The sequence below is a fragment of the Malus domestica genome, chromosome 08 (genome assembly GCF_042453785.1).
Source record: "Malus domestica chromosome 08, GDT2T_hap1".
Taxonomy (NCBI): domain Eukaryota; kingdom Viridiplantae; phylum Streptophyta; class Magnoliopsida; order Rosales; family Rosaceae; genus Malus; species Malus domestica.
In genome coordinates this window covers 7,526,739-7,551,317 of record NC_091668.1, presented here as the reverse complement: position 1 = coordinate 7,551,317, position 24,579 = coordinate 7,526,739, and the positions used below count along the sequence as shown (strand labels likewise).

The 24,579-nt window shown below is 37.6% G+C and overlaps 1 protein-coding gene and 2 pseudogenes across 2 annotated transcripts; all 3 read right to left on the bottom strand.

Moving 5' to 3' along the window:
- Positions 1-1,333: 1,333 nt before the first annotated feature.
- On the bottom strand, positions 1,334-2,830 carry LOC103441261 (uncharacterized acetyltransferase At3g50280-like; annotated as a pseudogene).
- An 8,621-nt stretch (positions 2,831-11,451) lies between these two features.
- Positions 11,452-15,079, bottom strand: LOC103441102 (polyadenylate-binding protein 2-like; annotated as a pseudogene). The gene is made up of 9 exons (XR_011583399.1): positions 14,456-15,079; positions 13,926-14,044; positions 13,166-13,822; positions 13,006-13,083; positions 12,821-12,910; positions 12,582-12,719; positions 12,316-12,492; positions 12,028-12,225; positions 11,452-11,924 (listed from the first exon to the last, which is right to left on the bottom strand). The product of XR_011583399.1 is annotated as a polyadenylate-binding protein 2-like (transcript).
- Positions 15,080-20,826: 5,747 nt separating this feature from the next.
- On the bottom strand, positions 20,827-22,265 carry LOC103441101 (WUSCHEL-related homeobox 4). The gene is made up of 3 exons (XM_008379798.4): positions 21,871-22,265; positions 21,409-21,675; positions 20,827-21,195 (listed from the first exon to the last, which is right to left on the bottom strand). The coding sequence occupies exons 1-3, from the start codon at positions 22,123-22,125 to the stop codon at positions 20,998-21,000; spliced, it is 720 nt and encodes a 239-aa protein (XP_008378020.3). The 5' UTR covers positions 22,126-22,265; the 3' UTR covers positions 20,827-20,997.
- Positions 22,266-24,579: the final 2,314 nt, after the last annotated feature.

Below are 24,579 nucleotides of genomic sequence, written 5' to 3'. Positions count from 1 at the left end.
TCTGGAAAAAAATCACACACAATATTGTTTTAATTTGTCTGATTAACATATGTAAAGATCGGATGACTCAGTCATGAGTTAAATAGCAAGTACATCCCACAAGTTATTTTTTAGGGTGAAGTGCCGATTTAATCCCTGAACTATCATCTCAGTGAAAATTAGGTCCCTGAATTATTTTTTCGGTAAAATAAGTCCCTAAATTCATTAGAAATTGCTAATTTCATCCCTACTATTATATTCAAAGCTATTTTATCAAATTTTCATCAACTTAAATCACTTGACACACTTTAGAGTGTAATACCATAATTTTCTTGTCTATAAGCCCTTAAAATTTCATATAGGTTGCGAATTTAATGTCTAATTTACCCTCAAAAGTTAACTTATACTATTTCTTTATGAAAAACTACCAACTTATCCTCCAAAGTTAACTCCATACACTATTTCTTTATGAAAAACTACCAATCTACCCTCCAACGTGTATCACATGCAAGTAACGTGACTTAAATTGATGGAAAATTGAATATAGTAGCTTCGAATATAACATTAGGGATGTAATTGGATGATTTTTGTAATTTAGGGACTAATTTTTCTGAAAAAAAAAGTAGTTTAGGGACCTAATTTTCACTAAGGTGATAATTCAGGAACAAAATTGGCAGTTTATCCTATTTTTTAATACAAGCTATATTGAGGAAGGAAAAATCGAAAGTATGAGCTCGGGTGCAACACATTTTATTCGTTTTGATGGATCCAACCATGAATCAATTGGTCGAAGGAAACAATGTATACTCCTAAACCCTAAGGTACCACTACCAATTTACATGTGTATGTTTTTTTTTAGTACATCGATATTTTTACATTAAGGAGAGGACAATTCGGCTAAGCCACACAATGAACAGTCTAATTTGGTATTGAATTCGCCATCCATGAGATTCGAACCTAAAACCTCTCACTTCCAAGTGAAAAGAAATATTACCAGACTCTAGTAATGAGTGGCAGTTTACATATGTATGTTGTATCCTCCATCATTGATGTAGATGTTGATGCATATGGACTAATATAGAGACAATTTAAGTAATTATGTCTAAACTTTATTGCGAAAATGGTTTTATTCTCCGTTTACACCTTATTCAAATGTTTCGAAATAAGCACTTATTCAAATGTTTTTGAAATGAGCATTCATTCATGAAATATGCTTTTATCACATTTGTTTCTCACTTCTCCGCTTTTGAAATAAGCATAGTCATGCTACTGTGTAACTCTGCTTTAAAATTGTTGACATGGCATGATCCTTAATTTGCAGCACACAAATTTTGCAGATGAACAAGCCATATATCTAATACTGCGATACGGAGGCGGCTTCCATGAACTCCTTGTCACATTCAAGAACACTCATTGCTTCAGGTGGAAGACACACCTCCAAGTCTATGCTTCCTTCTTCGCGTCCTTCATACGATGACACTTTGCCACTAAACTTGGTTGCGTATCCACTTCGAAGTGCTATCGCTTTTCCCATTCCAAATTCATTTCCATACATGTTGAATCTTGGTGAACTCCCCATCATAATACTGAATGGATCAAAATAGCTTACTTGGTACACAGCGGGAGACTTCAGCCAGGCATCAATAAGCTCTCGTATCACGTTGTCATTGTGGTTAACCACCGCCTCTTGCAACTTCCACGCCGCCCATCCAATCCCATGTTTCAAGCAACTCACCTGCTGCAACAGTTTCTGATTTAACAGGGTAAATTGAGTTGCCAAAATAATCTCCAGACAATGGTGGGTTTATTCTTGCTCTATTATTCGCAGCCAACCTGTACAAGGTATTGAATATCCGTGTTAATGATGGTTATCAAGCAATATATCGAAAGTTAAATGAAAGAAGAAATTTTGAGGACGTTATCGTAAAATTAGACTATGCCTGCAGCTGGTTCCTTGATCCGGTGATAGACAACGCGCACGAGTAATGGAGCGCCAGAGAAGGGCAGATAAGGACTGGAAGGAAGAAATTTTTGTTGTCTTGGACTCTGCATTGGCCTTTGCTTTAAGTTTGGCTATGGATTCCGAGGACAAGTGAAACATTCTCTCCCTGAGAGGGGGAGCTTCAAATCTGCCAATGAACTCATCCGAGTGTTTGAAACGTAGGTTGATGATTGGGCCATGACCATCCGGAAACCAGCTCTCGAGAACAGGTGGCTGCGAGATATTGGCTACAAAATCATTGTGACGTCCTTGTGCTTGTGCTTGAAAGATTTCAGACCAAATGTTGAAGAAATGCCAGAACGAGGTTCCATCACCAAGGCAGTGATTCATGGAAGGCCCTATCAAGATTCCATCCACAAGTTCCGTGACCTGAATCGTCAGCAAAGACATGGTGTGCCCGTCATGGTTTACTGCCCTGTCATGATCGAAGAACGATTGGACCACCAACGGGACATCAGTCGGTGAAAGAATGTCGGAGATTGACATGTCCAGAGTTGCATATATGAATTTGGCCCCAGGGCTGTTGTTGATATCCACATACACCAAATACAAAGCCGGGTCCTCAGATTTCTTGGTAACCAAGCGACCTGCAAGCGGGTAGAAATGACCAAGCGCAACGGAAAGAGACTGCTAGAGCCTTTCCAACAGAGAATCGGTGAAGTTTTTCGGATCTCATTTAGCTTCTGGAGGCTTGTAAAACAGAAGTCCTTTTTGGATATAGTGTACAGAGACCATGGCAAGATCACCTGGTGTCAAGAAGAAGGGCTTATCTGACTCTTCAGAAGCATGGTGTGGCTGGACAAAGCACTCTAAAATTTGTTCAACATTGGGGAATCCATTTTTCTTCATTCAGTGTTGCTTTGGATCAAGAGGTCGCACTTGGTGCGATGGCAAGTACCTTCGTCTATGAGCGGTAGGTCTCGGGTTCAAGACTTGGGAGCAACCTCTCCATAAATGGGGGTAAGGCTAGCCGACATTCACCTCTCCCAGACCCTGCGTAAAGCGGGAGCCTTGTGCACTGGGTACGACCTTTTTAGTGTTGCTTTGGATTGCAGAATGTTGCTACCTGATCTGGTCTTTATACTCAATATATGATTGTTTAGTCCAAGTGTATGTAGAGATTAGAGGCGATATTGAACAAATCCGTAACCCAAGTAATTTTTTTTTATACAAGCGATATTGAACGAAGCAGAATTCAACACATGAGCTCGTGGACGGCATATTATTCTATTTGACAGTAGCTAAGACTCAGTTTAGCATGAATAACAAGTTAATCACAATGTAGCCTCTTAAGGTTTTGTAGCCGTTCCGGCATTCTCGTTTGTCTAATAATATTTCATTAGTTTGTAGTTTTGTTCGTTGCGCACTTTGATATTCAACTTGGTAACAAGCGGGTTCGATCCTTAGGGTTCAATCTGTTCTTGTTGGTATCAATTGGTCTGCCTTTATCTTCTTTCGTTTTAGATTTGTTAGTTGGTATTGATTGTTTGCAAGGAAAAAAAAAATGAAAGAGGGAAAAAAAAAAGTTTTGCTTGCAGATGAGAAGATTCCCCAGCAAATAAAAAAAGGGAACGAAGGAGAAAAAAAGGAAGAAAAAAAAAAAGAACCACGGAAAGGAAGAAGAAGGAAGAAAAAAGGGAAAAGAAGGAAGGAAAAAAATATGACTGTTGAAGGAAAGCATTCGAAAAAGTCCTAGGAGGAAAAAAAAAGTAGAAAAGAAAAAACATTGGCTTTTTATTTGAAGGCCCACACAAGTTGTTGGCGTTGTTCGTTTGTTGGTACAATTGAGATATGAAATCTTGTCCATTTAGTGACAGGTTCTCTCCATACTCTCAACATTAGCCAGTTTGAACCAGAATCAGCTTGTTAGCAAGAATCAAGAATCAGTTTGCTAGTCAAGTTAAGTCAAGTAAAGTTTACATGCCTGCTGGTCCTCCATACTCTCAACATTAGCCAGTTTGAACCAGAATCAGCTTGTTAGCAAGAATCAAGAATCAGTTTGCTAGTCAAGTTAAGTCAAGTAAAGTTTACATGCCTGCCGGTCCACTTAACGGAGCCAGTCCGCATATGCTTGTTTGCAAACTCATGTCGTATACTTATCACTCATATATTTCATGCATTTATACCATCCATTTCTAAAGTCTTTGTGAGGTTTTTGTGTTAAAATTGTGGCATTTTACCTTACCTTGTGTTAATATGCAGTTAAATTTGTTTTAGGATTAATTTCAAGCAAAGTGGAGAAAAATAAAAAGAAAGAGACATGACACTTTGTGTTTTGTATAATTGAACCTAATCCAGTCCGTTATTATGTGCAGATGGGTCCAGAATATACCGGTTTCAATTATCTTTATCCAAAGTTGCAGACCATTACAATACCACTACAATAAAATACATCTTAAGGCTTAAGTGGGGGGAGCACACGGGCAGAAAGAAAACAAAATAAACAAAGGTAGCAGAAAGAGATGAGTGGGAGAGCACGGACGAAAATTATAATTGAAAGGAAGGAAGTGGAGTGCGCAGGAAGAAAAAGAATAAAAGAATAAGAAGAAGTGGAGTGCACACTGAAAAAAAGAATAAAAGAAGAAGAAAAGAAGAATAATAGGCAGTGTGCGGAAAAAGAAAAGAAGACAGAAGCAGAGAGAGAAGAGAGAGCAGACGTGAGAGGACAGGGAAGCACAGAAGACTGTGCGGAAAAAGAAAAGAAGACAGAAGCAGAGAGCAAGAGTGGAGAGACTGACGTGAGAGGCAGGGCGCAGAGAGAAAGAAGCACGGCAGAGAGCAAAGCTTCACTCTATTTTTCTTGGTTTTATCTTCTCAAACCCATGTTTTACTTTTGGTTTAATTTGAGAATTATGTGTAACTAAATTTCAAGTAGTTAGGGGCTGTTTTGAAGCCCCGAATATGATTGCAAGTTTGTTATGACATTTCATTGAATTGCTTTTATGAATGGATGAAAATTGGTTTACTACTTATGTCAGTGATGAATTCTTTATATGTTTCCTATGGATGCATACTTAGTAAGCGTATTTAGGATTCAAATGCTATGAATATATGTATGTCTGCCCTTGTTGAATAAGGACCTACATATGTTCTAGAGTAGTATTTGTTAATTGCGATTAACATGTGAACCAATTTCTAGGATAAGTAAGACAATGCCAGTCCTTACCATGCCTTGTGATGACTCAAACTCTTTTCGTTCTTAATGATTTCTACTTGTTAAATCTATGAACACGCAATTCTAGATTGCATGCTAGGGATTACGTTAAGTTGAAAACGCCATTCTCTTAACATACTACATAAGAAATAGTAATAGGTTGTGTTCTAACATTGAGCCAACTTGAGCATCTTCATCCGGAAATAAAAGGAATTTGAATGAAACATAACATGTTTGCATGATTATTTGGTGGTGGATAACAATTCCCCTAACTCGTTTTTCTCAAACTTGTGATCTACTCAAAATCTGTTTCTGTACTGTTTTTGTACGATTTAGTTTAAATAGCAAATCAACTCCAAAAATCCCAACAATTTGTGCGACTGTCATACTGTGTGTCTAGTATTTGCATATAAAATTTCATAGACTTTAGACCAGTGTAAGTTAGTCTAATAATTATTTTTTGGTGGCTGGTCAGTAGGGACAGCAACTAGTTTTTGTGACATTTTAAGTAGTTAGATAAAACAATCTTCTGCGGGAAAGACCCTTATTTTCATATGCTACAATTGACAAATCCTAGTGTTAATAAGGAAAATTAATAGGATATTTGTGTGCTACTTTGTGGTGTGCTTTTAATCCTACCATATACCGCTCTGAGTTTGACGGGGGGTGTTGGAAAATATTAGTATATATGTTTATTTTAGTATTTGAGTTTTGCTTGTTAGTTAATATATGGGCCTAGCCCATTCGAATTAGGGTTTCTAGGTTTTGCTCTCTATAAATATAGTTGGAAAATATTAGTATTTATGTTTATTTTAGTATTTGGGTTTTGCTTGTTAGTTAGTATATGGGCCTAGCCCATCCGAATTAGGGGTTTCTAGGTTTTGCTCTCTATAAATATAGATTATAGTTTAGCATGAATAACAAGTTAATCACAATGTAGCCTCTTAAGGTATCAGAGCGGGTTCGATCCTTAGGGTTCAAGAATCAGCTTGTTAGCAAGAATCAAGACTCAGTTTGCTAGTCAAGTTAAGTCAAGTAAAGTTTACATGTCTGCCGGTCCTCCATACTCTCAACATTAGCCAGTTTGAACCAGAATCAGCTTGTTAGCAAGAATCAAGAATCAGTTTGCTAGTCAAGTTAAGTCAAGTAAAGTTTACTTGCCTGCCGGTCCACTTAACGGAGCCAGTCCGCATATGCTTGTTTGCAAACTCATGTTGTATACCGCTATGAGTTTGACGGGGGGTGTTGGAAAATATTAGTATATATGTTTATTTTAGTATTTGAGTTTTGCTTGTTAGTTAATATATGGGCCTAGCCCATTCGAATTAGGATTTCTAGGTTTTGCTCTCTATAAATATAGTTGGAAAATATTAGTATTTATGTTTATTTTAGTATTTGGGTTTTGCTTGTTAGTTAGTATATGGGCCTAGCCCATCCGAATTAGGGTTTCTAGGTTTTGCTCTCTATAAATATAGCTTATAGTTTAGCATGAATAACAAGTTAATCACAATGTAGCCTCTTAAGGTATCAGAGCGGGTTCGATCCTTAGGGTTCAATTCGTTCTTGTTGGTATCAATTTGTCTGCCTTTGTCGTCTTTCGTTTTAGATTTGTTAGTTGGTATTGATTGTTTGCAAGGAAAAGAGAAATGAAAGAGGGAAAAAAAAAGTTTTGCTTGCAGAGGAGAAGATTCCCTAGCAAATAAAAAAAGGGACGAAGGAGTAAAAAAGAACCATGAAAAGGAAGAAGAAGGAAGAAAAAAGGGAAAAGAAGGAAGGAAAAAAATATGGTTGTTGAAGGAAAGCATTCGAAAAAGTCCTAGGAGGAAAAAAAAGTAGAAAAGAAAAACCGTTGGCTTTTTATTTGAAGGCCCACACAAGTTGTTGGCGTTGTTCGTTTGTTGGTACAATTGAGATATGGAAATCTCGTTCGTTTAGTGACGGGTTCTCTCCATACTCTTAACATTAGCCAGTTTGAACCAGAATCAGCTTGCTAGCAAGAATCAAGAATCAAGAATTAGTTTGCCAGTCAAGTCAAGTCAAGTCAGATAAAGTTTGCATGCTTGCCAGTCCGCTTAACTGAGCCAGTCCGCATCTGCTTGTTTGCAAACTCATGTTGTATACCACTATGAGTTTGACGGGGGGTGTTGGAAAATATTAGTATTTATAATTATTTTAGTATTTGGGTTTTGCTTGTTAGTTAGTATATGGGCCTAGCCCATCCGAATTAAGGTTTCTAGTTTTGCTCTCTATAAATATAGTTGGAAAATATTAGTATTTATGTTTATTTTAGTATTTGGGTTTTGCTTGTTAGTTAGTATATGGGTCTAGCCCGTCCGAATTAGGGTTTCTAGGTTTTGCTCTCTATAAATATAGCTTATAATTTAGTATGAATAACAAGTTAATCACAATGTAGCCTCTTAAAGTTTTGTAGTTGTTCCGACATTCTCGTTTGTCTAATAATATTTCTATTAGTTTGTAGTTTTGTTCGTTGCGTACTCTGATTTTCAACTTGGTATCAGAGCGGGTTCGATCCTTAGGGTTCAATCCGTTCTTGTTGGTATCAATTTGTTTGCCTTTGTCGTCTTTCGTTTTAGATTTGTTAGTTGGTATTGATTGTTTGCAAGGAAAAGAAAAATGAAAGAGGGAAAAAAAAAGTTTTGCTTGCAGAGGAGAAGATTCCCCAGCAAATAAAAAAATGGGATGAAGGAGAAAATAAGGAAGAAAAAAAAAAAAGAACCACGGAAAGGAAGAAGAAGGAAGAAAAAAGGGATAAGAAGGAAGGAAAAAAATATGGTTGTTAAAGGAAAGCATTCGAAAAAGTCCTAGGAGGAAAAAAAAAAGTAGAAAAGAAAAAACGTTGACTTTTTTATTTGAAGGCCCGCACAAGTTGTTAGTGTTGTTTAGTTGTTAGTACAATTGAGATATAGAAATCTCATCCGTTTAGTGACGGGTTCTCTCCATACTCTTAACATTAGCCTGTTTGAACCAGAATCAGTTTGCTAGCAAGAATCAAGAATCAGTTTGTCAGTCAAGTCAAGTCATGTCAAGTTAAGTCAAGTAAAGTTGGCATGCCTGCCAATCCGCTTAACGGAGCCAGTCCGCATCTGCTTGTTTGCAAACTCATGTCGTATACCGCTATGAGTTTGACGGGGGGTGTTGGAAAATATTAGTATTTATGTTTATTTTAGTATTTGGGTTTTGCTTGTTAGTTAGTATATGGGCCTAGCCCATCCGAATTAAGGTTTCTAGGTTTTGCTCTCTATAAATATAGTTGAAAAATATTAGTATTTATGTTTATTTTAGTGTTTGGGTTTTGCTTGTTAGTTAGTATATGGGCCTAGCCCATCCGAATTAGGGTTTCTAGGTTTTGCTCTCTATAAATATAGCTTATAGTTTAGCATGAATAACAAGTTAATCACAATGTAGCCTCTTAAGGTTTTGTAGTCGTTCCGGCATTCTCGTTTGTCTAATACTATTTCTATTAGTTTGTAGTTTAGTTCGTTGCGCACTCTGATATTCAACTTGGTATCAAAGCGGGTTCGATCCTTAGGGTTCTATCCGTTCTTGTTGGTATCAATTTGTCTGCCTTTGTTGTCTTTCGTTTTAGATTTGTTAGTTGGTATTGATTGTTTGCAAGGAAAAGAAAAATGAAAGAGGGAAAAAAAAGTTTTGCTTGCAGAGGAGAAGATTCCCCAGCAAATAAAAAAAGGGGACGAAGGAGAAGATAGGGAAGAAAAAAAGAACCACGGAAAAGAAGAAGAAGGAAGAAAAAAGGAAAAAAAAGGAAGGAAAAAAATATGGCTTGAAGGAAAGCATTTGAAAAAGTCCTAAGAGGAAAAAAAAAAAGTAGAAAAGAAAAAACGTTGGCTTTTTATTTGAAGGTCCACACAAGTTGTTGGCCTTGTTCGTTTGTTGGTACAATTGAGATATGGAAATCTCGTCCGTTTAATAACGGGTTCCCTTCAAACTCTCAACATTAGCCAGTTTAAACCAAAATCAGTTTACTAGCAAGAATCAAGAATCAAGAATTAGTATGCCAATCAAGTCAAGTCAAGTAAAGTTTGCATGCTTGCCAGTCCGCTTAACGGAGCCAGTCTGCATCTGCTTGTTTGCAAACTCATGTCGTATACTGCTATGAGTTTGACGGGGGATGTTGGAAAATATTAGTATTTATGTTTATTTTAGTATTTGAGTTTTGCTTGTTAGTTAGTATATGGGCCTAGCCCATCCGAATTAAGGTTTCTAGGTTTTGCTCTCTATAAATATAGCTTATAGTTTAGCATGAATAACAAGTTAATCACAATGTAGCCTCTTAAGGTTTTGTAGCCGTTCCGGCATTCTCGTTTGTCTAATAATATTTAGTTTGTAGTCTTATTCATTGCGCACTTTAATATTCAACTACTATTTTGTTTTATGATAAATGGACACTGTTTCCTCTTCCTTTCCTTTTACAAAACGAAAATATAGAAAAGTCGCATCTCTCTTCCTTTTTATTCATTCTTAATGGTTTGATCATCCTTTATTGAACAAAAGGTCAAATAATTCTATTGAATTCATCTAAAGTAGGGAGAAGATTCGAACTTGGGTGCATAGAGTAGAGCACACGGCTCTAACCGATTTGGCTAAACTTCTGGTCTGGATTGTTAATGGCTTGATTTACTTTGCCTAATTGTTCATCAACACTGGGAGAGTGCTGATCCCTTTGCGACAAAGTTCGTATTTCTCTTCATCAATTAGAGTAGTTTATCATATCATCTTTAAACAAAGAAAATTCATTACATATGGTTTCACAAAGCAGAGATTCATGTAATTTGATTTATCCGTAACTGAACATTGTAAACAATAGCATGATCCACAATCTGTAGCATTTTAGTTTGCACATTCAAGAGCTTTCATCGCTTCCGGGGAAAGACACGCTTCTAGGTTAATGTTTCCGCCTCCTCGGCAACCAGGATACAATACTACTCTCCCGTCGTACTTATCCACCCACCTACATCTCGTCGCCAAATGTTTCCCCATTCCGAATTCATTTCCATACATGTATCTCGAAGAACTGCGTATGGTCACAAGATACGGATCTAGATGCTGTCCAAATTGGTACGAGGTAGGAGACTGCAGCCATGTATCAATACGTCGCGGTATCACCTTATCATTGTGGTTCAATGCCTCATGCAACTTCCGGGCAGCTCATGCACTAGTTCCCCAGCTGTGCTAAACCCCTTTTTAAGGCACTGACAAAGTAGCCAAAATAATGTTGGGACAAGGGTGGCTCTAGTTTTGATCTCTTATTGGAACCCACCACACAAGTGGTTACCTGGCCTGAAGTTGCATTACACGCTTGTGTAACGCACCTCCAGACCAGAGCAAACAAGGACTGGAATGAGGAGATTTTGTTGGGACTAGAAGAATAATTCGCATTTGCCTTGGCTTTGAGTTTTTAGTACAAATTCTGAAGAGAAGTGGAAAACTCTCTCTGAGTTGCGGACCCTCGTATCTGCCCGTGATCTTCATATCTGCATAAGGACGGTAGGAGACTGCAGCCATAAACGTCCGGAAACCAGCGCTCGAGGGCCGGTGGTTGTGAAAATACTGGGTGTAGTTTTCTCATTTACTAGTGCTTGAAAGATGTATATCGTCACTAAAGGCGTCGTTTGACCATCGCCATAAACTGCTCTCTCATGATCGAAAAACGACTGAACCAGCAGTGGCACATCGGTTGGTGAAAGAACGTGGACACCAACAGGTCTAGAGCTTCTCCGGACCACCACTAGCGGAGAATGTATAATATCAGCCTTCTGAGAAGCCATGGATTTTGGAGGGTTGGCATACATTAGGCGGGTATGTTGCCAAGAAAGTTGCAGAAATCCGATGGATACAGGTAGAAGGGCTGTTTCGATTCCTCTGAAACATAAATGTGGCCGCACATAGCACCCCAAGATGCGTTTTTCGACACTTCAAAGAGATTCATCATTTCAGGGTGTTGACATAGGCAACAAGTTGAACATTATAAAGAATTTTACCAGAATACGGGGGTCACCGTAAAAACTAGTCGATCATTAAGCCCACCAGAGTGGCAATTTCAGACGCGACAACTAATGTTAAAGGAATTTAAGAGGGAAATTTAAAAGGAAAACTAATGAAAAGGACTTGAAAACTTTGAGTTTTAATGATAAAGACAAAATAAAAGGTAAAATAAATAGTAACAGGTTTGACTTTTTAGTGTAAAAATGTGGTTTTTCGTTAAAATAAACAGTACCGTGGGTTTTTCGTTAAAACTCCCAAATTTAAAATGTCTAAAGCAATTAACCGAAACAACGAAGCAAGCCAAATGTCTAGTCATTAACGAAAGTCATGAAGCAAGCCAAATAAATGTAACAATAGTGAAAATCCTACACAACCCGAAAACACAAAAACGCAGGAAAACTGAAGAAATTAAAGTCGAAGTTCCAATTTCCAAAAAACTACGATAACTCAAACTCCAAACGATATCTTCTTCCAGTCTCTCCATGTTACGAGAAAACATCACCAGATGCCGTTCATCACATTCAAGAGGTAAGGTTGTCATTCAAGAGTTAACGAAGCTAGTTGATCAGCGCTGCTGTTAGCCTGCTGTTGGGCAACATTCCTCAGAACATCCATGGCCTCTGCAACCTTCGCCTTTAGAGCCTCTGGTGACTCGAGCAAATGCAAAACTTCGGTCTGGTCCATCTCCAGAAGCATGCCAGTCACCTTGGCCGCTGACTCATGCTCCAGCTGGTCAACGAGGGGATATAGGGCTTCACCAAGCATCTGCCCACAAAACAAGAAAGAAATCAATTCGCTTCGTTAAGCAAGTTCAATCCTAATATCACTTGTATAGTTTAAAATCAAACAAAAAGGAAATGGGGCTTACTGTCCGTTGCTGTTCAGTTGAAGCATTTGCAAGGGCAGTAGCCAAAGCCGGAACGCCCTGGCCTCCTGCAGCATCACGAATAGGAATGGGACCCATGTCATATGGAACTGAATGCATGCCACCGCCGACTCCAGAAAATGGAACTTCCTGCATGTTGCGCCCAGGTGGATAGCGGTACACACGTCCCCTAGGCAGCATCTGAAACGCAAAGAAAAATGGGAATATGAGGAACATGAACAAAAATTAAAATATTAACATCAGTACAGAAGTTGTATCTATTCAACTGACATGCTGCTGCATCATTGGCACAGGCTGCTGGTTTGGTTGCACAGGACCTGCACCACGTCGGCCTCCTGGGCGTTGGCCCTGCTGACCCTGTTGAACCATTGGAACAAAGAAGTTTGGCATTGGTGCACCACCAGGCCTTAATCCAGGCACAAGCTGCTGTTGGTAACCAAATCCAGCCTGCACAATAGAGAAAAAGGTTGAGAACAAATAATCAAACAAGAATCATAATCAAAGAAAATCAACATAGAAAATTGACAAATTATTACTTGTGGAGGAATAATCGCTGGAGGTGCTTGTCCATACATAAATTGTTGCCCTAGGCCTGGAGCACCTGGAGGGTACATTGGCATACGTGGAGCCACCGAAGGTGCCATAGCAACTGGCCTCATTTGAGAAAACTGAGCCTGATAAAAAAAAAATGTATTAATTAATGGTAAAAAGAAAGAAAAAAAGATGAACAAAAAAGTTCCACCGAACTTCAGTGAACACTGCAAGCTAATCCTACCTGTAACCTTGCTTTCCTCTCTTCTTTCCTTTGTGCAAGTGCAACATACAGAGGCTTGCTAACAACCATTTTGCCATTCATCTCAGCAAGCTGAAAGTACAGAATCAAAGTAAACCAAATGTAATTTCGGATAACAAGTTTTCTGGTTTTATTCTTTTAAACAAACTCAGAGTTAAAAAACATACAGCTCGAGCAGCTTCTTCAGCAGTTGAAAATGCAACAAAACCAGAACCTCTGCTGTTTCCATCAGGATCACGCATAACCTATGAAATCCAAAAATAACATGTTAAATCAGATCTCTACCAGCATAGGTAACTAACAAATCAAAGAATTATATTCACCAACCTTGCATGAACTAACAGTACCATACTCTGAGAACAATTCCTTGAGTTTTTCATCACTGATGCTGTCATCCAAGTTCTTGATGTACAAATTGACACCTTGAAACTTATCGCTAGCTTCCTTCATGCTCTGCTCAAATCTCTCCTTCAGTTCAAGCTCTCTCTCGTACTTCTTCTGAGCTTTCCCAACATACCACTCCTTCTCGTCGATCTTCTTTCCATTCAAAGCGTCAACAGCTTTAGCAGCAGCTTCTGGATCCTCAAAGTTGACAAAACCAAAACACCTTGATTTGCCTTCCCCGTCCCTCATCACTACAACACTGGTTATTTGTCCATGTTCACCAAAAATTTTGTTCAACTCATCTTCCGTTGTAGATTCGGATATATTCTTGACATAGACATTGTTAAATTTAGTCTTATTAAAATTTCCGTCCCTCTCCTGCTTGCGCAGAAAGTGTCCTACAAATACTGGCTTATCATTAAGCAGCATCCCATTTAACTTATCTATTGCACTCTGAGCAGCATCCTCACTATCAAATTGCACAAAACCATAGCCCTTTGACTGGCCAGTGGTATCAGTGGCTATCTTGCAAGAAAGAATATTTCCAAAAGAAGAAAACGTCTCATGCAATGCTTTGTGGTCAATTGCCTTGTCCAGATTCTGCACACACCCGAAAGAAAAAAGTTAACATAAGGCCAAAACATATAAAACACCACCATACTTCATGTGAAGGAAATCTCAGCAATATCAAGAAGGGAGCTACCTTGATAAATATGTTTCCGGTTCCACTCTTTCTAATACTAGGGTCCCGGTGCGAATACATAATCCTGATTGATTTGTTATTCAGTGGAGTGAAGTTCAGAACTTCCAGTGCCCTCGCAGCTGCAAAGTTAAAAAGATAAAATCAAATACAGCACATAACCGCGTCAATAACATTAGCAAATGCCACTACAGAAATACCTCTCCAACACAACCAATACGCAAATAAACCCAATGTCACCCATCAAAATTACACAAATTCCAAAATATTAGCCCTTCCCAAATGTGCTTCTAATCAACCTGATTTAGCATATTAGCACAAAGCCTTGGGCTTCGAAATCTCATCCAACGTATTGTCTCTAATTGCTATCCATTTTGGCTAATCAACAATAATAATCAAATTAAATTTATTAATTTCCTCCTAAATTCATATTAAAAATGCAAACTTTAATATGCAAATAAAACATTCTCCAAATGTAACTAAAAAAAAATTAATCTAAAAACAATAACAGTGAAATTAATCAGAAGACTGACCATCCTGAGGAGCGCTATAGTTGACGTAACCATAGCCCAGAGATCGGCGAGTGCTCAAGTCCCTGCAGACCCTCACCGACACGACCTGACCGACCTGGTTGAACAGATCGTACAGCTGCGAGTCGGTTACATTCTGGTCGAGGTCCCCAACGTACAGCGACGTCGAAACAAACTGAGGGGCGCCACCGCCGGCGTTCGCCGCCACAACGTTCGGGCCGCTCGCAGGAGGCTGCTGCTGGTGCTGAACTTGAATCTGAGCCATGTCACACCAAAATCACAAAACCCTCACTTCAAAATTTCCTCTTTTTGTTGGGAAGATTTTTCTGCAAACTCAAAGGATCGAAACTAAAAATTTAGAAAAACCCAAGGACCGGAAGTGAAACTCTGGCTGATTTTTTGGTTTTTCTGAGATTTTTTGGGATAAATCGTCCGGGATCCGAACCGGGCGCGACGGAGTAACCGAACGGAAAACCGAAATTTTTATTTTTTTGGGGTTTTTGGGGTGGAGGAGGGCAGAGTAGAAAAAACTGCACCGCACCGGCTGAGGATTTAACTGCTTAACTTATATAGGGTGCCTTGGTGAGGGTGTGGGCTTTCGGAAACCCTAGTTGTTTTTTGGAAACTAAATACGGGCCGTCGGATCGGGTTTTTGTGTGTTTTTAACGGCTAAAACGGTCATCGGATTTTGCACAGTGACGTTGTGTTAGGGCATGTGACTCACCAGGCTCACAAGAGTTGGGCTTGATAAAGGCCCAAAATACTTACCTTGCAAGCCCGAAATATCGTAGAAGAAGTTGTATTTATGTTGTTTTTCAAAACAACTTCCGGCAACATCCTCTGTCGCCGTTACAGAAAGGCTCCCTTCCCTTTTTGCAAAGAAAGGTCGAAGATGCAGGCATCAACGAATGCAAACAGGTGGAACGCCCACGGCTTCGAGATAAGGAGTTCAAAATGAAATTCCGTGTAGTCAGGTGCGCGTGCTAGACACTTTTAAGATAATATGTTAGTCTTGGGCTTGATAGATTACTTTTGGTCGGGGTATAATTGGGTCCTAGTCCTATGCATCTTCATGAAGATTGGGTTGGACCAAGAACTAGCTAATGGTACTGGGACAATGTATATCTTGCATGGGATCCAAACTTAAGACTTTGAAACCTTATGGGTTGATTTTGAATCGGGACTCCAACGCGTGAGAATCGGTCCATTCTTGTTTTTTCGATCAATTAAATTGTTCCATTCAATTTCGTTGAAGAATGTCAATTCCAACTTTAAAGTCGAATACAGCGGAATACAGTTCATATTGAGTGGCTTAATTATTGTTTGCACCGACTTCTTTTGTCTTAAAATCCTACTAAGGTCATATGATTTTGCACTGATCTTAAGTGGTGGATCTGTTAGAGTGAATGTAGAAATATAGAGAATAGTTCGAAGATGACTTTAAGGTACGACTTGAATCGTTTTCTTAAAGTGTTATTTGCCTCCACTCGAATGAGTTTGCTAAAGGGTTCTTGGCAAATCACTTCCAGGATACAACAAAGTATGGAATATTCGATTAGCAAAACCGAATTATATTATCTTAGAAATAACTAGAAAGAAATTGTATGAATGTGATGGAGAGAGAAGAGAACAAGGAATGTAGAAACAAATTTCTAAAATTATGTTTGAAACATTATGCCACAATAGGTATTTATAGACATTAAAGCACCTGTTGATCGAGTCCCTTCATTTTAGTTGAATATATACAACCCTTCTTAATAGTGTTGATCCAAAAGACATGTCTTCTATTTATAATTTTCAGAAAATAATTATTGACTAATTACATCTTTTAACTCTACTCATACAATTTGAGTACACATTATGTCTTTTAACCAAAAGTTGTAGTTCAACCAACAGTTACAAGGTTGAATTAAATCCAACATTTCTATACATATGTTGCCGCACACATTCTGCGGATCGCAGCAGCACTAGGTCATATATATCCATATATTATATATTAATATATATAATAATTGTTGAAATCTGTAACAGGATCCCCAACATTTCTTTTAAGGGAGTTTTAACGAAAAGTCCGTGGTACTATTCACTTTAACGAAAAACCACATTTTTATACTAAAAAGTCAATCCTGGTACTATTCACTTTACCCTTTATTTTGTCCTTATCATTAAAACTCAAAATTTTCAAACCATTTTAATTAGTTTTCATTTCTTTTAACCCACTGTGTTTCAAATTCAAACTCTCTCCTCTCTCAATAATTTAAAGTAAAAATATTGCTTGTATGTCGGACCGCCTCACTTATATGGTGACAATATTTTCATTTAAATGAAATCCAATTGAATCATGCTATGAGTTGTAAAATGCGACACTTGGTACTTATATTTCGTACGCATGCATTAAGATGAAGCATGCACAGCCTGCACGATCTATTCATCAAATATCGGTGCATGACAAGTCAATTTATGCGGTCGTGATTGGACTGAATCGCCGCACTAGTACATAACCTCATTCATATTTCCGATCAGATGGACAGAGGTTTTGAGATGTTGTCTCTTTTGATGCACAAACAAAAGTTGATTGGCATTTGGCATATATAGTCAACTGTGAGATACTGCCATGATTGCCATATATATGCGTGGCCCATCAAAATCTAACTTATAATGTGCGTTGTTGCATGAAACCAATTTCATGCAATAATGTATTAGTTGTGTTGGAGGACATAAGATAACCTACTTAATTAGCACTAAGCAGTTGCAAACTTGCAACACACACATGTATATTAGCTCTCTATCGGACGTAAATATTAAAAAGCCGTTGCATGCATGCACAAGGCACTCTTTGTTTGGTTATATATGGTGATCCTAAAGCTCCATTAAATAATGTTGTTATAATTCAACATGTACACTTCATCTTGGAATGTTTGATTGTGTATTTCAAAATATAATTCATGAGTCAAAGCAATTCATTGGTCATAATAATATCATTCTTAATGATTTCTTTTAATTTTAATTTAGGTTTTGTCTCCAAACCAGAACTGACGCATTAGAGCAAGTCCACCCCTAAGGACTTTGCGCCAGCACCCAGCGTATTTATCCACCCAAGTGAACAGTAATAGACCCCAATGAACAGTAATAGGCTAAAGCAGCTCCACCCCTAAAAATGGACTGGCACCCAGCCCATCTAATATTATATTATTTTATTCATATCAATTAATATTTTATCATTTAATTTATTTTTTCTTCCTTTCTTTGTCCGGTCCTCACCCTTTTATTCTCTCTCTCTCTCTCTTTTCCAGCTCACTCCCGTGAGCTCTCTCTCTCTCTCTCTCCTTTTTCTCCATGTTTTCTTCTTCAAATGAGCACCCAGCACCTGAAATGGACCTCTTCCCCCAAAAATGGGAGGTCGCCGTGGAGGTGCTCCACACCAACGGATGGGATCTCGCCGGAGCTCCACATAAACGCTCACAGGCACCTCGTTGTCGTCTCCTCACCGGAGCTCGCCATGGAGGTGCTCCACACCCACGGAGTCGGATCTCGCCGTGGAGGTGCTCCACACCAACGCTCCTCGAAAAATGGACCTCCTCCTCCTCCGCATTACCCGGCTGGCGTCAGCATGAGTCAGATGTACCGGGCAACACCTCAGTCAATTTTGGACTGGGCTACAGACCAGCTTGCGCTGGGTGCCAGTCAATTGGGTCGGGTGGAGGGGTTTCACAGGGTGCTGGGCAGTTTTTTCAGCTGGGTGCTGGGCAAAATGCCCTCCGCTGGAACTGCTCTTAAAGGAGTTATAATGTTGGGGCTCTATATCACATTTTATCTTTGAAAATGCCATCTTGATTAACCCATTAATTGGACAATTATATAGTAACGTTTTCCTCATTCAATTAGCTAATTATATGTCTCATGTTTAATTACCCATTGCCCCATGTAAACTCCCCTTGACGTTGTGCCAAAGAGATATACCATTTTGATTTCTTATATATATTTCATCGATTTCTTTTCCTCTCCAATTCTGTCATGTCCCGTTGATGGATTCTTCATTCTTTCAAATGTTGATATGGCATTCCATTGTTGTACCAATGGAAGAATCAAGTTATTCATCCGATTTAAGTACTGCGAGTGTATGCTTATTAGGATTATAGGTATTTGTATGTTAAAGGGTATGGCGCCATAATCTGCTACACCGAGACATTATCTTCAAGGGGCGAAATATACTATTAAGGATAGTGAACTTACACACCTCAACCTAAAATTTTGTTTTAATCAAGTACCGACGAAAAAACATTTGTACCTTGAAAAATATTAGTATTTTGTTGTTGTTTCATTATTTTATACGATTGACCATGTCAACATAAAGTATCATTTACTAATTAATATTTATCTTGTGTGATCTGTTGTAGGAAATAGCATCCACATCGCCAATATTTCCAACACTTCAATCTTAATTACTTATTTGCATTCTTTTCACCATATTTTTACAATTTTGCTCTTTTCTTGTCACATATGTAATATAAACGTGGATTTCACGTTCTTAACTACTAGTTTGAAGTTGTTATAAAAAAAAGGGATAATAGGGAACTTCATTTTAATCCTTGACAAAGATGACTTTTAGACTAAAATCATGAGTAAGATCAAAATCTAAATTTAGTCCCTTGATACATTAATCACCTCATTTATTAATTACATTTTGATGTTTTAATTATTTCTCTTTTTCTTTCTAATTTTAATGTATTAATTTTTCATTTCATTCATTGTAATATGTTTTGTTCTAAACATTTAGATAAACTAATTTTTGTTATACAATATATTTCGATATGCTTGGTCTTCTTCATTTAGGTACATTAAATTCATTATAATACATTTCGGTGCATACATTTAGGTACACACATTTTGCCACATACATTCCAATACAAACATTTAGGTACTTACATTTCGGTACTAACATTTCGGAGCATACATTTCGGTACTTACATTTAGGTACATTAATTTAATATAATACATTTCGGTGCATACATTTAAATACATTAATTCAATATAATACATTTCGGTACTAACATTTAGGTACATTAATTGAATCTTTTAAGTTTGAAGAATGTTAAATAAAATTAATAAATTAATAAAAAAAATTTGTCAAAAAAAAAATTAGAATGTGTATATTAATAAATTTAAATATTTAATGGGAGACATTGAATAAAATACACATTAATTATTTTGAATTAAGGACACATCAAGGGACTATAATCAATATGTAATCTAACATCAGATTTATTTTAAATTTCAAACTTTTTCAAGGATTAAAGTTAAAATCCCCCTGAAAAAAAAATACTAAACGACAAGTTTGAATTATATGGCTAATTAAATTTTGAAATAGATGGATCATACTTGAGAGATTCAAAATATCTGTCTATTTTGCCACTTAGTACTACGGTTTAGTGTATTCCTCTTCACTTGTAAATAATAGGTCTTAGGTTCGATTTTCGCCAAATGTGAATTTGAACCACATTATTGCTAGCACATTGTGAGGCTTAGCCCACTTCCCCACCTTTTAGTATAGATAATATCGTTTGTTCAAAAAATAAGGGTTTAAGGTTTAGGAGTTTGTCAAGTATAGACTGCTGCATGGTATAATCGAGATTATATTATTAATTGTTGGATCCTAATCATTGAATCTCTGATTACACACTCAGCCGTTCATTCACTTGATTCATACTCTGAGATAATCGGTTCCAAAATTTTCGCTATTTCAAATTCTATATGATCTTTCATTCTTTCCCTCCCTAAAGCTAATCACTTTCCCCACAGTTAACAAGTGATAATCCCACTCCCACCTAGTTCCACTAGCTATAGTAAAAGAAAAGAAATATATGGAAGGCAATGATGAAAAACTAATAATAATGCACGTCTCTTAATAATCAATGACAATGATAGGGCAACTTTTATGAAAGTCATATAAGTGGTGGATTATATTAATATAATTTTTTGACATTGGCGCTAGAAGACATTTCTCTTTTCCAATTTTTGAAATGTAGAGTAATGCTAGGGAAACTAAATTTTGAAAACTAAAGGACTTGTAAGTTGATGATTGGTTTATTACTTAAACGTTGATAAACATACTCATTTCTATTAGAGACATATTATTTAGTTTACAATTTTAATCTATAAATTTAATCTGTCTATCATTACTCGCAAAGATCCAGATGAAAGGAGACGTACGTTACCACTTACTACGAGGGTTAAGAAGAAGTAGGTGCGTGGACTTCAGTGTCCTATCTTCAGCAGGCTTCCCGCTTTTAACCTAAAAAAGCTTCGATTCAACGTTTTAAGTTGCTGTAGTCAAAACAGTGACATCCACCACCACCATCACGGATAGAGATAGATTGGAATAAAAGTGCTTTTGGTTCCAAAAGGCAGAATTAGAAGCAGAGCTAGCTTTCAGTACAAATTAAGAGACAATTACTTGCCTTTCTTCTTTCCCGAAACGAATAAGAAAAGAAGAAAACCAAGAAAAGAAGGAAAGCACATGACATTGTCAAATTAAGCATATCCCATCATTTTCTTCCTTCTGGATGTAATGGGAAGAGTTCCAGAGTCATAACTCCAACACTACCTCCCTTAACGGCGTCGTCGTTGTCGACCTTACATACTACACTACCATGGTCACCCTCTACCAAGCAATCAAATCCCCAGCTCCTACACTTTCTCTTGTACGGACTATCTTCCTCTCTTTCCACTACTATTTCTCCCAGCTACAAAAACACAACATATAATATACATAAGTTGGATGAATGTGTAAAATAAAAACAATAAACACCTTTTTTTTTGTTACAAAGGAAGATTTTAAACCTTGTATCTCTAGCCTCGCTACCCCTACCCATCCCCCTTTCCACACTTATTACTGAGCTACCCCAGTGGCTGAAATAATAAACAACTTCATTTTATGACTAATTAGGGTTACTTACGGTGGTAATTACAGGAGTCGGTGTTCTTGGAGAGTGGCTGAGGCCGAGGCTGCTGCGCTTTTGCTTCTGCCTCTCACGTGCCTTGTGATTCTGGAACCAGTAAAACACATTCTTTCCTTCGATCTTGCCGTACTTGCCAAGTTGAGCCGTGATTTGCTCTATTTGTTGTGCATTAGGAGTGCGCATTCCTCCTCTATACAACATTTCAAGTATCCCTATCTGTTCTTGCGTAGGGTTCCAGCGTGTCCCTCCCGGGTGCGTCTCTACCTGCACCATCATCAATTTTTCAGCAAACTCATTTTATTCTCCATGTCTTAGTCGTATATTAAGCATGCAGATTATGAACAAAATTTGCAGTCTAAATTCACAGTTTAACACTCTTGTTTGTCAACCTAGTTTCTTCAGGTAACTTAGGTGTTGAAGGCATGTAAGAAATGTATGATTGCATGATAAATTTAGTACCTGAGGGTGGGGGGAATCTTTCTTCTCCTGAAGATGGTCAGAAGATCCAAGTTTTCTGGGGCCACTTTCAGGTCTGATGAAACTCTTGAGATCGAAAGGAGCGAGAGTGGTAGTAGTGTCGGAGGTGGCGGCCGCGGTGTTGGCCAGTTTGGGAGCAAGAGGGCGTAAGCGTTTGGTGCAGCCAAGCGTAAGGGAGGGTTCGTGCTCCCAGAGTCCACGTGCGAACTGATGCACCTTCATGCTGCTCATTCCCATATGTGGTGAGTGGAGTACTGAATGATAGAGCCTTAGAGCTAGATAGCAAGTAATTATATAAGAGGGCCAAAAACGAAGATCATGATCACAGTTATTAAAGTGACAAAGTGGGAAATGAGGTGGTGTTTGGAACAACCAAGACCAAATGATGAGGTGAGGTTGACTTGGGATTTTCCACCTAAAAATATGAAAAGATAAAGCAAGAAAAAAAAGAATGTTGTGTTTGTGTGTGAGAGAGAGAAAGAGAGAGAAAGAGAGACATGTATGCATGAGAGTTAATTAATTATGAGAAGGTGGTTATGGAGAAATTTAATTTTTATACTAATAGATTATGGTCGTTTTGTGTTAAACTACAATTACATTGATTAATTTACGAGTTGATATTTATTGTCACTATATTTGAACATGCATGCACAATAGTTCTATAAAGCGATTTTGTTTTAGTAGTGCACAATAATTTTTTGTTATGTTTTAATAGTGCATAATAATATTTTTGAAGTTACGAGCTTATAGATTAGTTGTTATGTTTCAGTACCACATCTGTAATTACAAACGTGTGGGTGTGCGAGTGCGTATGTGCGTCCGTGTTGGCCCGTGTTGGCCCGTCAAATCTTGTCAATTTTTTCTTGCTTTCATGATAAGGTGTCCATGCTTTTCGGTGGCCTTCCTTGGCATTGGCTCTTTCTCCAGCTTTTCCACAAAAAAAGCTAGCCAGGAGGACTACTCTAATCAGAGGGAGGGAGAATAATAAGAAAAAAAGGTTTCCTCCAATCCCAAAACTTGAAAATGGGAACTACCCTTTGCCCTTTTGCCATTTGCCTCTTTGCTTTTTAAAGATACGAATTATATAAATATATATTTGTGAATGCCGTCGTAGTCTTTGGTTTCACTCTTTTAGTCGTATACAGCGTTGAAAAAACTTCCTCACAATTCGACCTTCCAAATCTATCTGAATGCATGCCAAGCCAAACAGGTGCGTCATGCCATTTCCCTATATTTTGTATCCTTTTTGGCTCTTTCTTTTGGTGACTGTACGTAGTTCCAATTTCCCAAATAGTATTATAACTATAAAACCTCACATTCCCCCCAACCTCGCTTTCTGCCCAAATTTAATTTAACATTTGTTTGCCAATATCTTGACAGCACCAAAGCCATATGAGAAACATTATATACAGTGTCGGCTCTAAGCTTTTGAATGTACTGTGCGGCGGCACTACCTGTATTTTTCAGAGCCGTCCAAATTACGTACAGTTCCTACATATATGTATATATGTACGTACGTTACAGAGTTGCATGAATGTGATGAAATAAAATTTCCAGCCCAACATATAGAATGATGAGTTTTGGGGTAATCTAGATAATAACTGTGAGCAATCACGCACAGTTAATTTTTGGAGAGTAATTGAGCATAACACGTGTGATGGATTGTGCAGATATATACCTTATTCAGTAGGAACAAACATTTCAGTCAATATGAATCATCACAAACACCTGCGTGTGCTCTTGATATGAAATTCATTTCATGTTGCATGAGGGCCCAAAAAGTATGGAGGAGTTGTTCTAGCAGTTTCATGTAGGAATGAATGCTCTTCAGACATAATTTGCAGTACTTTAATCATGTAAATTTCGAACACCACGCGTGGAAGCAAATTTTCCCCAGAAAGCTTTACTATATTTATAGGAAACGTATCTGTGATACCACTTTTTTTACACAAGTTTTTGTAGAGTCATTACGTAATGTATTTTAACGATTCAAACCATCTATCTTTTATAACATTATTCATAGATCATCCTTGTAAAAAATTAGATAAATATTAAACCATTAAGACATTCATTAATAATAAAAAAAAAAGACAAAATATGGTTCTACAAAGAAACCCTAAACTTGCAATCCAACAGTCATATGGTTTCAAATTTGGGTAATTTTTTATAGACATGATCAATAAATGATGTTCTAAAGATAGATAGTTCAAATAATTGAAATACATCAAGGAATAAGTCCCACAAAACCTTATATAAAAAATTGTGGACAAAAAGTGGAGCCATGTATTTTATATTTAACTCTTATCAAACCCTAAAAAAAAATTAAAATACTATTTTGAAGAAGATGATTAATGAAGTACAGTACGAGGCCCCAGGTATATCCGAATTACATATGAACACGCTAAGATATTTGTTGTCATGGAATTAAGCTAATAACTATAATAGTCAGTTCATACCCTTAAGTGAGTAGTTAATCAACACCAAATGTGAATGTGGCTATATAATTGAAAATAAAGGCATGCATGACTAATATCCCGATGAATAAGGGTTCATGTGTCAAGATTTGTTTGCCTGATGTGACTCAAGGTTAAGGGACCGTACTACTTCGAGAAATTTTAGGGGCTTTACATGTTTTTATAAGGAGTTGAACTATTTTCAAATACTACTACTACAAAAAAAAACATTTTGCGT

Excerpts from the sequence above, each read along its gene's own strand:
- LOC103441101 (XM_008379798.4), bottom strand. The coding sequence starts at position 22,125 with ATGGGAATGAGCAGCATGAAGGTGCATCAGTTCGCACGTGGACTCTGG. Across the intron at positions 21,676-21,870 it reads AAGATTCCCCCCACCCTCAG|GTAGAGACGCACCCGGGAGG; the intron begins GTACTAAATTTA and ends ATGATGGTGCAG. Across the intron at positions 21,196-21,408 it reads CGACTCCTGTAATTACCACC|CTGGGAGAAATAGTAGTGGA; the intron begins GTAAGTAACCCT and ends GTGTTTTTGTAG.